At 39.1% G+C, this 17,047-nt stretch overlaps 1 protein-coding gene across 1 annotated transcript in view; it reads left to right on the top strand.

Annotated features, from left to right (window-relative positions):
• Positions 1-16,665, top strand: part of LOC130557303 (uncharacterized) — a 62,676-nt gene extending 46,011 nt beyond the window's left edge. Inside the window, exons 11-19 of the mRNA XM_057338964.1 lie at positions 13,710-13,872; positions 14,140-14,243; positions 14,382-14,438; positions 14,575-14,950; positions 15,065-15,238; positions 15,343-15,431; positions 15,570-15,756; positions 16,043-16,140; positions 16,624-16,665. Of these exons, the coding sequence (XP_057194947.1) occupies positions 13,710-13,872; positions 14,140-14,243; positions 14,382-14,438; positions 14,575-14,950; positions 15,065-15,238; positions 15,343-15,431; positions 15,570-15,756; positions 16,043-16,140; positions 16,624-16,665 (1,290 nt within the window). The remainder of the gene's footprint in view (positions 1-13,709; positions 13,873-14,139; positions 14,244-14,381; positions 14,439-14,574; positions 14,951-15,064; positions 15,239-15,342; positions 15,432-15,569; positions 15,757-16,042; positions 16,141-16,623) is intronic.
• Positions 16,666-17,047: the final 382 nt, after the last annotated feature.

The following is a 17,047-nucleotide window of genomic DNA, read 5'->3' as shown; positions in this document are numbered from 1 at the left end:
GCCGTCTGGAAATGCTTTTCCAGGCGGCTCACTGTAATCTGATGGCCGGACATTTAGGACAGGCAGCAACATTAAATCATCCAACATTAAATCAATCAACATCTAACGACACGATTTTTCTGGCCGGGCATTCATGAGAACGTGTGCAGGTGGTGCGTCCTGAATGTCAGTTGGTAAACCCACCGGCCACCCCAAAAGCACCATTGTGCCCTCTTCCTCTCGTACAGGTCCCCTTGGAGAGAATTGGTATGGACCTGGTCGGGTCGTTAGAACGATCTGCATGAGGGCATCGCTTTGCATTAGTCATAGTGGAGGCAGTGGCGCTCCGCAATATTTCCACTAAAAGCATAGCAGACGCCCTGTTTCGATTAATCTCCTGCGTGGGAATCCCTAAAGAGGTTCTCACGGATCAAGGCACGGCGTTCATGTCACGGACCATCCGCAAACTTTACGGGTTATTGGGCATTAAAGCAATCAGTACCAGCGTCTATCACCCACAAACGGACGGTCTAGTCGAACGTTTTGACAAGACTTGTCCAAATTGACAAGACAGCAGCGGTTGAGACCTCGCCGAGACCCCAGACCAAAAAGGAGGTGAGGCAGTTCCTGGAGCTGGCGGGATATTACAAAAGGTTTGTACCTAATTATTCGGACCTCACCAGCCCGCTGACAGACCTCACTAAAAAGGAGGCGCCAGATCCCGTCCAGTGGGCGGAGCCGTGGCTTTCACCCAAGTGAAGGCTGCTCTGTGTGGCGGCCCGTTATTGCACTCTTCTGACTTTACTCTTCCCTTTCTGTTGCAGACCGACGCATCGGACAGGGGCCTGGGGGAGGTCCTGTCCCAGGAGGTAGAGGATGAGGAGCGGCCGGGGCTGTACATCTGTCGCAAGTTCTCAAGGAGAGAGATGATGTACAGCACCATTGAAAAGGAATGTTTAGCGATCAGGTGGGCCATCCTCACCCTCCGCTATTATCTCCTGGGGTGGGAGTTCACGCTCTGTTTGGACCACGCGCCCCTCCAATGGCTCCACCGCATGAAGGATACCAACGCGCGGATAACCCGTTGGTATCTAGCTTTACAACCCTTCGGTATCTAGCTTTACAACCCTTCAAGGTGATCCACAGGTCGTGGACACAGATGGCCATAGCTGACTTTCCCTCCAGGAGGGGGTTGGAGGAGGCTGCAGGCCGGATGGTTCCCCAGCCTGAGTCGGGCGTATGTGGCAAGGGGGTGTGGTTCAGCGAGGTCTGCGCGGAAGGGGCGAGGCAGGAGAAGAACGGTGTGTAAGTAGGTCAAGTACACATTGTGAACACCTGTGTCTCGTTCCAGTGATTGGTGAGGAGGTGGTTAAAAGCTAGCTCGAGCGGACGAGGAGTTGAGAGAGAGCGTGGCTGAGAACTCGGCAGAACGACCGGAGAGAGAAAGCAGAGACAAAGTTATTGGTGATTGTGAGCGCATATGCGCACCGTTGATTTATTTATTTAATATTTAGTTCCAACCACGCCGACCTTGTCTCCTTCCTTCAACCCTTTTGAACCCTGTTACAGTCTTATTTTTGAATCTCTGCCTGGTGACATGAAGCTTCAGGCCGCCTCCTTGATGAGGGGAAAGTTCAAAGCTGGCAGACAGAAGCCAACAGACTCATGCTGACTGAAAAAAAATACCACAGTTTTCTACAGTTCCCTCGTGCATTATACCAGTAAACATGGGCGGATTGGTGCAGGGTGGGTGGGGAGGTGGTCTAGCCAATTCACACATAATGATCAGGGGAGTTTTGTTTGCGGAGGCAAGCGAGGCAGCATCTTCTCAGACAAATCTGGATGAGAAAACAATTATCAATATGAAAATAAAACAAAACAAAGATTACAATGTAACACAGACTAACAGCAACACCAAAGATTTATTGATTGTTGGTGTTAATTTAAAAAAGAACAACAAATAGTAGTGACAAATGCAAATAAAAAAAAACGCATAAAATTCATTAATTCGATGTGAATATAAAGATGAAAAAATATGGTATTGGGTTGACTGCAATGTAAAAAGGTGTTGGATACCTTTTTAAACCCAGAAAAGAAATGTTTCCTCATTTAAACAGGTGCGACTGACACACAAATGCTAATGCTCACCGCACAAGAGCTCATTTACAGCATCCTGCACTGAAGCCTTTTTGTTACAAGTGCACACGGTCATGAAATATTTACAGAAGAGTAAACACAATTACTTTGTAAACTCATAGCAGCGTGCGTTACGTTTTTCACATTTTCTGAAGAAAATGTGAGTGCTGCTTGCCTGAGCAAACTCCGAACCACAATGCTTTTGGAGGGTTGCCAGGGCTTTGCTGAACAATTGCAAGGTGTTTTGAGTATTTTTACAATGTTACTACAGTATGTGGTTGCAGCAGGGTAACAAAAAGACATAAAAATGTATAAAGATTGCCACAGATATACCTCTGAAGTTTGTGCTATAGACATTAATAGTACACCACAGAATGTTTAGTATACGAATAAGTGCTCAAACTTACAACTTACACTTCCTTGTCCATAATGAGATAAAGTACAAGTACAAGTACAATCAACTTGGCTATACAAGTTATTTCAACTTCTAAAAGTGGATCATTGTCTAATTTTAGCAGTATCTAGTGGTGAGTTTGCGAATTGCAACCAATGGCTCACTCCACCCCTCACCTATATAAAAACATCAAATAATTGACAGGACGATTATATTCAGCTTTTTTATTTTTCTTTAAACGCTGCTGACAGAATTTCTTTTCCATAGCGATAATACTGAATCTGTTTACTTTTTTTAATAAACACTTTTATGGACAATAACAAAATACAGTTATCAGTCCAGTTTGGAGTTCTAAAAACGGGTTAAAGCTCAAGCGTGCCATTTAGTTTTTCTGTAAAAGAAAATGTTTGTTTCATTTGAATTGTTTTGCCTAGTTCATAAAAACATAAAATTAAATATTTTGAATGGGAAATATTGTTTTTTTGTCTTTCCTACGATGTGTGAATATAATTTCACATTATGTGCAGTTGAATTTAAGCCTGTCGTGTCACCATGTGTGTGTCCTTAACATTTATGCCCCAGTCATCCATTTCATGACAGTGTGACACCAGATTGACATCAAGAGAGATCCACGGTGTCCCTCGATACCAGAACAGAGCAAAGGGCCAATTCATCAAACCTTCACCAGCACATTTCATCAATAAACTGCCATGCAAAACTCAAGCCCTTCTCAAAACAATAATGGCATTAATGTGACTATTTTAGAGCGGTTAGGTTCAAGTCTCACAGCAAATCAGCACCGTGTCATTCAAGGACGTCTTTGCAGCTTCATTAATTTGTCTCTGGCGTTACAGAGAACGACAGGCGATGAGTTGTGGATGAGCTCGTAATCCTGTCGCGCCAATGCTGGACCAAGGCCAAAACACATATTTCACAAATAAAAGAGGAAGAGCAGAGGGGAACAGGGGCTATTTTATTTGAGTAAGCTCTTAACCTGTGGTCCTCATCACGTTACGCTACATCGTTTATCACAGCGATGATTAGGTTGACGGCTATGTAGGGTTACTGTCAGGTTACTTGCATCGTGTTGGAAAAAACACAGCCTGCTGAGGTTTACTGTTAAGCTGGTAGTTTACCCTAAAATTTACGACATGCTTGACAGCTGAGGTGTGACAGTTTCTAATCTGTTTGACCATCACGGCTCAATTTGCAGGTCCAGTGCTGTGACACACGGCCAGAGTGAATCCATTCGTTACGTGCATCTAATGGCTGTCTGAACCGTGTCATAAATAAAAAACAATGCAATTCTATCTCACTCTCTTTTCTCACTACAGAGTACATTTCCACCCAGAAGCGCAGTAAAAGAGGCCCGATCGTGGCACCTACAGGGTAGCTGTATAATCCAGTAAGAAGAACGCAGATCACATCACACCGTTACAACCGTCTGTGATCAGTGTTGGGTGTAACTAGTTACTAAGTAATTAGTTACTGTAATTTAATTACTTTTCCCTTGAAAAAGTAAAGTAAGGGATTACTCTTATTTTTTCTGTAATTTAATTACAGTTACTTCTGATGTAATTAAACTAAATACTTTGTGTAATATAAGTGTGTGCAATAGTGGAACTGACATCACAACAGTCTAACTGACAGTCTAACTTAAAAATCCTTAATGCTTTAATGTATAATTCTCACATTTGTAATACTTTAGTCTGTTAATAATACTACTTTATCTAGTTTTATATTATTTATTTGAATGAATTAAAAGAGCCGTTTCATATCTATCCTTGAATCAATTCTAACCAAGGTTGATGTAGGACATAGAAAGTAATGAGTAGTAAGTAATTAAATACTTTTTGGAGAAAGTAATTTGTACAGTAATCTAATTACACTATTGACGTAATTAGTAACTAGTAATTGATTACTTTTTCAGAGTAACTTACCCAACACTGTCTGTGATTAGTTTGAATTTAGACATTTGAAAGGTTTGTGGAGTCTGTCTACAAATGCATGATATTGATCATGTATGAGTGATAGCTAATAAAGCCAGACAGATCACTTATTTTTGACAATTATCCTTAAAATTGTTATTCTGCACCTTCTACCTCCAAAAAGACTTCATGTATGTTTCAGCTTACAGCCTTTAAACCAAACAGTCAAAACAAACCTATTCTAGCAAACAGATTTCATTAGGATTTTGAAAACCTTTTTGCTACAAAAATGTGTTCTTCGTAACACTTAATTTACAATTTTATGATAACGATAAGCAAATTACACATGGCTACATATCATAGCACTGCCCTGAATTCAGCAGTTTGGTGACAGCGCCAGCTACTGGTAACGGTGCATAAAAATCCTGCTACTTCGCTATATACTGTATTTCTGAACATATTTCTTGCAAGATACTGTTACAAAATGTTTTTTTTATATATTTCAATCATGACTAATTTTGTAATATTGTAATATTGTAATAAGCTCCTCCCAAAATAATACATTTCTGACATCACACAGACATTAACTGCTGTGAAAGTTGACTTTCTGAGCAAGTAATTCATAAAAACCCAATTCACAACTAATTACGCAATTATGTATGAATAACTTTTCAAATACACTGTAAGAATAGTGGGTAACAACATTTTACTATATATAGTTGTATTTGTTAACAATTAGTTAATGCATTAGCTTACATGAACAATTCTTGTAAAACATTTATTAATCTTAGTTCATGTTTATTTCAGCATTTACTCATACATTATTAAAATTAAACATCGTCACTGTTAACATTCGTTAATGCACCAATGTTTAAAATGTTACTGGATAGTGTCTGACACAACACAAGGCTTATGGGATCGAAAGTGTTGGTCACCTGACATCCTCACCTGTGCTACCGTCTTTAAGGTTATTAAATGAGCATGTTCATCTTTTCCTATATGTCTGTCGGTCCACAGCGCCTAGGCATCGGGTACAGTGTGTGGGACGTGCTGAATGTATGTGTGTTTGATGCTGTTTCCTGTGCATCTCCACCATCAGCATCACATTACTTACTGCACATCCCCCACAACAACAGCACACGCCGGCATTTACAGCAGAATAGATTTTCACTAAAAGAGACACGTTGGTAACACTTTCTGTGAATGGTTAATATAATACGCGTTATAAATGCTTTCAGAACCCGTTTTAAACACACGTTATAATTTATACATCTGTATAGGAACTGAGCACACGTACATTCTTTCGAGCAAATCTGCCTCCGCAGGATGTCCATTCAACAAGAACTGGCAGCTCCAGTCAAATTGATCATAGCAAAAGTTTCATTTCACCTGAAAAATCATGCACAGCCCAAAGCATGACGTTGCTGCTGATAAAACAGATGGGAAAGAATAGAAGGAACAGAGGAGGGAGATCGAGGGAAAGAAAGTGATGGAATGTGGAAGTGATGACGAGGATGAGAAAATCAGGAGATGGATAGACGGACAATGGGAGGAAGCAAGGAAGATACATCCTTCAGGTATCTGTACCAAGTGTTAGCTTTGCTATCTGTACATGATGAAGAGGAGATGGGGGACGGAGAGAAGCCGAGTGATGGTTGACCCTGGACACTGAAGACGGGCTCTGCCATGCAGCTCAAATCTATCACATTTTTAGCCATCTGTGCTTCTGTCTCCCTCCCACTCTTGTCTAATAAACTACATGAGCCTGACAAACTGAACACAAGTCAGCAGGGAGATGTTAGTTCAGATCTGGGATACAGACTGTTATTCACCCACTGCCAATATATGCCTTCATCCCCGGTAACTGTGTGATGTACCACTAGCGGATCGGTATCTAAAATGATACATATTATGGAGATAAATCTTAAAAATTCCAAACTTAATGTGGTGTAGTGGTAACTGCATGGAGTAAGAGCTGTTAGCTTAAATAGTTTCAGTCTACTATACAACACGAAACTGCTTGAAAAATAATGTAAAATGTAAAAAAACTACTTTTAACTATCACTTTAACTGTATAAATGATGTGATCAATGAGTCATGGCGACATCACATTACACTAACTAACAAAATAAGTTAAGCAATTTCAATTTTTTATAAGTTACAGGAACTCATTGATACTCAAAAAATTAAGGCAGTGATTTTTTAACAGTTTTGCCAAAAACAAATAGAGTAAAATATCATATTTAACTGTAAAATACTGTCATAAAATTCCTTATGATCTTATAATTCAAGCAAAATGCCTCTTGTTTCTTTTCGCACTATTGAAATGGCACCTTTTTTCTAGTTTTATCAGCTAAAGTTCATATACAAAAGTGATGATTGATTCATTACACAGTTGGCATTCATACTTTGTTGAGTAACAACCCTTTAAATGTTGCCTGTGCCCCTTACGACTTTTGTATCGGAATATTCTTCATGAAACATTATGTGCTTTTCTTGATAACAGGTGCCGCTACTGGAAAAATATTGTGATTTTGTATGTGTAAAATCTGATACGGGCCTGTGACCTTGCATACCTCCCTCTAACAGTGGCAGTGTTTCCTCCGGCATTGATTTTCATTTCAGCGCTGCGTTATTTGGACTGCTGCTTATGGCCTGGAGTCACTGCCAAAATGAGAGGGAGCCAACACCCCACACCTCATAGGCATCCATCATCTACTGTTTTAAATGCAGATGAAACGGGAAATATGAGAATCAGAACAATCCAGTAACACCAGGACCCTACACAACGTTCTAACCAGGCGTGATGTGACAAGTTTCCATTGACAAGCAGTTTGTCTGTTTACACTCATTGTAAAAAGATGCACAACGTGACACAATATCAGTTAATAGGATATTTCATTCTTTATGTAAAAAAGATTTGGAGCAATTAGACATTATAGAGGGCGGTGGAAGTGCAATGCCACTTTAAAAATAGACATTGTCGAGATGTCACCCAAAAATTATTCTTTCATCATTTACTCAACCTTTGTGTCATTCCAAATCTTTCTTTCTTCTGCGGAACACAAATAAATATAATTTTAAGAACCAAAATCCATCCAAATCAGACCTGGCCACATAAGTCTTTAGAGAATCACTCTATGTGCAATGCACAGACAATGACAAAAATACATAATTGCTAAACAATATACAATTATAATTTGACTGTCTTTTGCCTTAGATTCAAGCACCAGTGGATGGGTTTATGGTTTATGTTTGTCCCCTTTGCAAGATAAATAAATGATGTGGAGTAAGAAATAAATAACTGTTAAGATATAAGACCTTCTATAGAACATCACTGGTTTATTCAACTACTAGAGGAAACAAACAGTTTGTTTTGTGATGAATGTTGCGCCACGGTTAGATAATAAACAGAGTTATTTACCGCCACCTAGTGGCAAGTGATTCCCCAAGTCACATTTTTCACATCATGACCAAATAACTTTAATTAGATGGGTTTTAAGTAAGGCTTCTTAAAAAAACATAATATCTTGCTATTTCTGAGTACTTTGTAGAAAATGCCCTGATGACTCTCTCTCTCTTGGGCAATGTTAGAGAATTTTGGTTAACGTTGCTAGCTATTTTGTTTCCCTAAAAATATATCAACGATCGTCAAAGGAAAAACATTATGTTTATAATAGTTATAATACACGTTGGCGTAGTTGTCGTGTTTGTTCAAAATAGCGTTTGGTTTGTCAGAAACAATAGAAACGTGTGTCGTTAATATTTCCTACCTGTAGTTAACAATTTCTTGGCTCATCATTAACAAAAAAACAACAACACAATTTTACGCAGCAGACTGCAAATATCTCCAAAAATAATATGTCGTAAAAAAGTTGTAGATATCCTTCTACGGCCTCTACTGTCCATCTTGCACAAGGAGCCAATCAACAGCGGGAGGCGGGATAATGTGTCGTCACCAGGAAACGTTTTCAAAAATATAGGCTGTAACCGAAATCGCTTCTTCTGCCGAGACGCGGGAATTCATTCAGTGCGAGCATCACGATAGATTATCTGCTAGCAATGAGTGTACATCGGTTGTACACTCGTTATTATGATGCATCATGGGATTGAATGAGTGCACTCAATAATGTCCACTATGAATTCGGACACCACTAATAATGGATTTCCCTTCAATTGGTGCACTATTTTAGGGTATGTGGGCTATTTCGGACACAGCCAATGAGTGCTTCCCTACTGCCAATACACACCTGTTGTCTCATCATTAGAGTGCCACCCAATGGACAAATATATAATTACAACTAAAAAGGCTTCAACGGTGCCTGAAAGCTAAATAGGAAACAGTCAAAACTTAAATGTTTTAACATTAACACAGCAGTACTTTAACGCCAGTATTTTATTTTGTATTTAAACATTGTTGGTTCAAATCTAGAAAACTGTTCACCTAAGAAGCATATTTTTGTCCCATGGTGGGTGCAGACAGGGAAAACTGGGTACAGCCCTCATTTACTGCCATTATGTTCTCCAGAATAATTTCCACCCTGCGCAGACATACAATCATTCTCACGTAATGTTTTGTTTGTGACATTATTAAAGTGTTGGCAAACCATGTACAGTAAGATGTTTGAGCTGCTCACACACAGTATTAAGGCTAATACACACTGATCCAAACACCAAAATTCTAAATTCTCATTGAAATTGAGTTTGTTGGAAATGTCTGAATAAGCCTTTAGACAGCCAAGCTTTTTAAAACCCAGTGGTTTCACTTACATGAAATTGGAGTAGGATTGGGGATAGGGTTTTAGGAGGCACCTCCTCACCAGTGTGCCAAGCTAGTGTCATTTGGCGGGTCATAGTTTCTATATGTCAGATTATGATTAGGGGTCTTTGAATGTGTAACACAGATTAGCAGCAAACATCAAAAAAATATATGAAGAAGTTGTCTGAATAGGGCCATTTGGATTTCAACTAGACTTTAAACGCAAAATAAATGTGCAACTGATAAAAAGGTGTTCACTGCTTGTTTCCCTTCTGTCAATGCGTTCCAGTACAACACATTGATTTCGTAGCTTCATCAATTTGATTAAGAATAGCAGTATTAAGTTCCTTGGCATGCTCTATGAAGTGTTCATCGGAAGCTTTTAAGTATTCCAGGAGCTCTTGATTTGAATCTCTTTTCAGTACTCTGGTCCTTTTTGGAGAACGTTTTGGTTGTGATGGAGAAAAGCTTAAGGACGACTCGTCTTGGTCCAGCACCACGTCAATTTCGGCCAAACAGTCTGTATGTAACATAAAACAAGAAGAAGATTATATGACAATTCAAACACATTTAGCTAGAATATGCTATAGCTACAAACAGATGTAGTGATATAAGAGCTGCCTACTTTAACAGACAGCTAAGCAACACTGTACTTGCATAGCACACCAATAACATTAAAAAAGTGTGCAGTTATGAAAGAGTAAATACCAAGATCAGCTGCAGACGACATCAATGATTCAGTGTTTGTCTCGAGCATTGCAGTCGCTGAATTCAATGCCCAAAGGTGCATTTCAATGGTGAAAGGAGGAAACATCCGGATTTATTCGAACGAGATAAAATTGCATTATGAATGTTGTATCATATGATCAGTTAAAGGTTAATACAGTGGTTCTCAACCTTTTTTGGGCCAGCGCCCCCCTATCCATTCTCCAGGTCCCCCCACAAAAATAACGGGCTAAATGTCTTCATAATAATAATAACAATAATAGTACATTATTTGTTATTATAATATAATTTAAATGCATGACACTGAATTGGGATCATCGGTAATCTCAATAAATGTATATTTGTTTGTCTCGTGAAATACTAATAGAAATAAATAAAAAGCATGTCACTGAAAGTCAAATAACAGATTTGATTGGCCAGTTGGACTATTACCATACTTTCTCTAGCAGCAAGAACGATGTGAAGTAGAATGTTTTAACTTCAACTTCAATACTCACCTAAATGCATAATAAAACCTAAAAAGATGCTTATATTCGCTTCACTGTGTAATTGTGTGTAAGTTTATAGGCCTAAATGTGTGTGCCAGTGTGTGCTTCCATCAGAGGTATAATGCAAGGTTTGTCATTAATACTTTTTGTTCATAATTAGGCAAATGAAAACAATACAATCTCCTTACAAGAATAAACACTTATTACAATGTAGAAATTATTGGATGTATTTATTTTTTATTATCTTGAAACAGTCCAAGCAGTGTACATTTTGGGCCCAGATATGATGATGATGATTAGATAAGTAGAGAATTAATATCCTACCCAAAGATGATTACAATATATTAGAGTTTGTGAATAAACATTTCTACATCACAAATAGAGTTAAATATAATTCATTTTAAATGCTGTCTCATGACTCATTAGAGTGGAACTGAATATAATTTATTGAAAATATTTTCCAAGGCTTACAAATAAGTATTTCATGCAAACTCAACTGTCACTTTAAGTGGACTGTTTGAAGTGTTTTTTCACACGCGATGTGGCGAAGCCTCAGCGGTCCCTTTATCCTGTTGCGGTCCAAATGTATTGTACAGTCAATGTGGTGCTCGCATCTCGGGGAGAATACAAATTTATTGATATGTTCTTAAATATTCGGTTAAAGCCGACGCGGCTGCCGCGAAAACTTGTGTCCGGGGTGAAAAGGCAGGATTTTGGGTGCAAGTCACCAGCACTGTGTGCTCAACGCGCAGTGATCACGTGGTGTGTGTGGTCAAAATAATTCACGGCTAGATTAAAACCACAGTTTGCGCCCTTGCTGCTCCTGATGCAGATCGTAATCTTTAGCAGGTAAATGTTTAAACTTGTCTTGCCTGGATATTTGGTGCAAACTTGCGAACGCCGCCCTTTCAAAGATCTTGCTTCCATCGCCTCCCCGACGTTCTCTGAACGCCCACTGGGGGGCGGTACCGTTGAGAAACACTGGGTTGCGTGTTAATTTGTTAGCGCCAATGTTAATCAAGTCAAGTGTCCTTATAAGCCATTTAATGCTTTTTATAACTGTAATGTGGTAAAATAAATGCGAGGACATGATGGGGTGTACTTATTTTATATAGGCTATCCGAAATCTATGTGCTAGAAAACAATAGATGCAATAATATCACTTAGTCAGAAAAAAATTAATTTCTTGGATAGATAACTCTATAGGTTTAAAAAGCCTAATTTAAGATAAAGAAAATATATCTGTTGCATTTATTTATTTGAATATATACAGTTACCTTAATGTAAGTAATCTTGTGTAAATGCAGTATAAAAACAGACTTTTATTTCAAGTCCAGGTCCAACATAGCGGACGAAGTATGTTACGGTTGGATACTATAAAACCTCGTTTCATGACGTAACAGTGATATCTGAGCGTTCGATCTAAGGCTATAAATAGCGGCTGAAACCGCTCGTTTGGTTCATTCTGCTATTTGTTTGCTTTACGGCTGACTTACTGCTGTTGACTGAGAGTGAAGATGGGTCAAAAATCCGACAAATTCGTTCAACATGACAGCGTTGATGATCGGAGCGGTGTGTACAAACAAAGTACAACCGCATCTTCGACCGCGAAAACGGACCACTCACCTGTGAGCTGTAAAACCGATGGAGAGGCGAACAAGGGTTTTTGGAGACGGCTAGCAGGTCAGGATGACAGAAAATCATATCATCACTTTTTGTAAACTTGCTTTCAAATGTTTAGCGTCAACTCGCTTATAAATACTTTTTCGTTTTTTGAGGTTTCACTGTGAGATGCTTTTAAACGTTAAATTAAGTCTTGCCTATGTGTGTATTTGCCGTTTCGTCTAAAGCTATACAAGGCCAAAATAATTATGTTACTCAATAAGTGACCCTCAACGTTTGAACATTGAAGGTCTAGTGTGTAATTGTTGGCGGATCTATTGACAGAAAAGCAATATAAAATACATAACCATGTCTTCAGAGGTGTACAAAGAGCTTACACAATGAAGCGTTAAGATTTTATTAGTTTACAATGAGCTATTTCTATCTACATACACCGCGGGTCCCCTTGCATATTATTCGCCATGTTCTGTCATCTGTTGTAGTGTTTCGTGGAGTGAGAGGTGCAATTCGCAACCTTGCCGCTAGATTTTACTGACTGGAACTTTAAATGAATTAACAGATGAATTTGTTGAGAATCTGAGTAAAATGTGTACTGTAGATATCATATCTCGAGACACTTTACAATATCCTGCAATCAATCGAATCAATTATTAATGTAGATGTTCGTTATTACATGTTTATGATCTTGTGTTTGATGTTGTTCCCCTCTACAGATGACATTTTAGGACAGGATGTCAGTCCAGAGTTCCAGAAATATCAGATGTTCACCACTTTTTCTGACCCACATTTCCCCCTGTGGTTTGATTTGGAGCCGAACAGCGATGCCGTTCACAATCCAGTCGCTGGAGAAAGGGATTTGGACATCCAGCTGGAGTATTATGAGAATCCCAGTATGTTCGGTCTAGGTTAGTTTTACCGACAGAACACAACATACACCAACACAATGTTGGTCATTTGTAACTTTAATAAGGACAAATATTGTTAAAATAGTTTTGGATTGAGTGTTGCTAATGCTTGGTGTTTTATGTCAACTTCATTTATCTATTGATAGGGGTCAACTTCGGCACGTATGAGATGGATGAAATGTTTGGTGGAGCCAAGCCCGGATTGGCTAATTGGGAGGACCTGAAAGATTCCCGATGGGCCGGTCTGTTTTTTGGCCATGAGAACCGGTGCTGTTGGCGATGGGCCCACACGCAAGTACGGAAAGACGGATGGATTAGAAACGCGAACAGAAACCAGTGTTGGTCAAGAATGCCAGGGCCGATTTTAATTCCCAATCCGCCCCTGGGTAAAGTCACTCTTCTAGCCGCCGGATTTGCAGGGACCACTGTGCAGGATGACTTGAAGGTTAGATTTTTTTACTTACAGTAATTACTCAGCAAATAGTTTTCCTTCTGTTGTGTGCTCATCTCACTCTGTCCTTTACAAACCTTGACACAGCAAAAAAGGGCTTTAGTATTAGTCACCATTTAGTTTTCAGAGCACGAGCCACATGCACTAGGTAAAATACAAGTCCACTATAGAGGCTACAGTTATTGAAAAGGGTTTTTAATATGCAGCAATTTCTGCATTTGTTTTAGTCGTTGGTTTATTCTAAAATCTGGAAGTTAGCAAGTCAATATGTGTCAATATCATATCAGACAGTACACCACTTATATTAATGTTTATTTCAGGCGGAAGATCCTGCAGACGGCCTCCAGACTCCCGTGCACTCCGGGAGCGATGATGATCCTGGGTTTGACTTGATTGATGACGGAGGGGATCAAATCCCGCCTTTAATTTTACTCAGTCACGAGAAGCTGGAGGATGATGAGGATCCCAATGAGACAAAAGAAGGTGAGTTTACTTCCCTAATTCCAACGTAACTCAATTTATAAAACCGATATAGTCTGAGTCATTGATTCTGATTGGTCAATAGCTGTTTTATTCACACAACGATTAAGTGCAATATACACATTCTGTTTCTGTAATATGCATGTGTGTATGTGATGTGTGAGCAACAATATTCAGGTTATAGCAACAATATATTTTCCATGTTAAACAAATATTGTTCAATTGTGTTAAGTATTGCTTATGTTCGTGTCCGTTGTGTCTGTTTGACAGTGACTGTTAAAATCAATGGCTGCTGGTATAAGATCGGCAGAGAGCTAGGTGCTGGCAGTTATGGAGTCGTCTGTGAAGCGACCCGTGTGCATGATGACTTGAAGGTTTGATTTTTTTTACTCTCTTTTTTTTGATCTATTGAAACCTGATCAAACATGCTCTTTAATGTTGTAAATGTATTATAGCACAGTTCTGTTCTGGATGAATGCTCACACAAATCCATTGTTAATTTTGTTGATCAGGTGGCACTTAAAATCGTTGAGAAGACAGAGGATGTAATCCAGAGTTATATCAAGATTGTAAGTAGCTTGTGTTGTTATTCAATTGGAAACATCTTCATAGTTTTTGAAGTACACAAACCGAAGTTTGTTCGAGACTGAGCTAAATCCTTGTTTGTTAATGGTGTAATCATGCTAAAAATGGTCTTTCTTCTAGCCGGGTTATCCTGAACTCGTCCCTCTAGAGATTGGACTTCATATGCTTGCCACCACGGGAGAAAATGTTCCTGTGATCGTCAAGCTTCTGGACTGGATGGACAATTATGGTTACATTTACATAATCCTAGAGAGCCCTTCTCCCTGCGAGGACGTGTTGAGTTTCGTGGATCGCCATGGAGGCATCACTGAGAACATGGCGAAGGTTATCTTGCGGCAAGCGATCGAAGCCTCTGAAATCTGCTTCAAACGGGGGGTTTACCATAGAGACTTAAAACTCAATAACTTCCTGATTAACCCCAACACGATGGAGGTCAAATTGATCGACTTTGGGGCCGGCCGTATATATAAAACATCTACTTACAAGGAGTTTCAAGGTATGTTTTATCACTGTCCTTTATAAACGCTTACACATAAATACTAAGATGATATTTTCAGATAGTGCCTCTGTTCAGTTTTGAGACGTCACATTTTTGCATGCTTTTCTTCAGGCACAGAGGACGTTTGCCCTGAATACCTCAAAACGGACTGGTATTATGGCAAGCCGTCGGCGGTATACTCAATGGGTTTTATGTTGCTTTCCATGGTGTGCGGGCATTATCCCAGCACCACTGACCTGCACCAGATCAATGAGAAGACATGGAGCAAAGACGGCTTGACTGAAGGTGAGATCTTCTGTTTTCCAGAACTTTTGAAAAACACAATCGATTACAGCAGGTGCAAAGCAACATTCAAATAAATTCACAGTTTACATTCTTTTTTTGCACAGAATGCTGCGATTTGATTCAAGCCTGTATGCAGTTGAATCCAGATGAGCGGATCCATCTGGAAAAGATCCTTGACCATGCGTGGTTTAAGGTACTGTGCAAGTGTGGTTTTTTAAATCTTTTTTTGTTTCAGCTTTTTTGTTTTTTGTTGTTGGTTTTTTCTCAAATTCTGAAGTTGGCAAGTCAATATCATGTATTTAGACAAGACTTGCATTACTGTTTATTTCAGGACAAAGATCCTGCAGACGGCCTCCAGACTCCCATCTACTCTGGGAGCGATGATGTCATTCAGTATCCAGACGATGCTGGATCTGACGGCAGTGATGACGGGGAGGTTCAAATCCCACCTCTACCTTTAATTTCAGTCAGTCATGAGAGGTTGGATGATGATGAGGATCCCAATGTGACAACTGAAAGTGAGTTTACTTCCATAATTTCAACATAACAGAATTTATAAAACCGATATAGTCTGAGTCCTTGATTCTGATTGGTCAATAGTGGTTTCATTCACTGTGTATCACTGCACACCCTTAGCAATGTAAACATTCTGTTTCTGTAATATGTATGTGTGTATGTAATAACATATTCAGCAACAAAATTCAGGTTACATTTGTTTTTTAAGAACAATAATATATTTGATAAATATTAAATTGTGTTGAGTGAATTGTTTGGTGATTCATGTCTGCTGCACTTCTCTTTTAGTTGAAATCAATGGCCGACAGTTTGAGATTGACAGAATGGTGGATAAAGGCGGTTTTGGAGCCGTCAATGAAGGGACCTGTGTGAAGGATTGCTTGAAGGTTTGATTTTTTTTACTCTTTCTTTTTTTCTGTCTTTTACCCATCTTTATGATATCTCACTCGATCCTCTTCAAACGTTAATGTATTCAGTGTCCACTACTTTAGTGCTTGATCTAATTAAACCTGTAAATGTATTATAGCACAGTTCTGTTCAGGATGAATGCTTACTAAAAATTATTTTTTGTTTTGTTGATCAGGTGGCGTTGAAAGTTGCCGGGAAGAATATAATAAGGCTTTTACCAGACCTCCTTAGGATGATATAAATCCTATATTTAGGATTATATCAACATTGAAAGTAGCTTGTGTTATTATTCAGTTGGAAACATCTTCAGTTTTTTCAGTACAAACTTAAGGTTGTTTGAGACAGTAATCATGCAAAAATGGTCTTTCTTCTAGCGGGGTTATCCTGAACCCCTTCCTCAAAAGATCGGTCTTTATATGCTTTCCATTATGGGATGATATGTTCCTGTGATCGTGGATCAGAGTGGAGGCAGCGTCACCGAGAACATAGCGAGATCCATCTGAGAAACATCTTTGACCATGCTTGGTTTGAGGTGCTGTGCTAGGTTTGTTTTTTTGTTGTGTGCGTTTAACTTTTTTGTTTTCTTAGCATCTGCTTCAGCTGTGGTTTATACTCCTGGCACCAAGCAAAAAATAAGGTTTTAGGATTAGTCACAAGCAGAGGTGGCACCACTACTCCAAAAGTGATGGGGCAAATTTAGATATTTTAACCCATTATTGATACATATGAGAAAGCTCTACCCCCTTTGGAACTATCAGAAGTCCGGAGTTTTGTGATCGTAGAGAGCGTGATGGGTTGTAGCGTGATAGAAGCTCTGTTAGATAAGCGGGAGCTAAACCGTTTCTATGTTTTATACAGTAAGTGATTAGAAGTACTTTATAGTAT

The sequence above is a fragment of the Triplophysa rosa genome, linkage group LG7 (genome assembly GCF_024868665.1).
Source record: "Triplophysa rosa linkage group LG7, Trosa_1v2, whole genome shotgun sequence".
In the NCBI taxonomy this organism is placed as follows: domain Eukaryota; kingdom Metazoa; phylum Chordata; class Actinopteri; order Cypriniformes; family Nemacheilidae; genus Triplophysa; species Triplophysa rosa.
The sequence above is the reverse complement of the archived record's forward strand: the minus strand, read 5'-3'. Positions and strand labels throughout refer to the sequence as shown.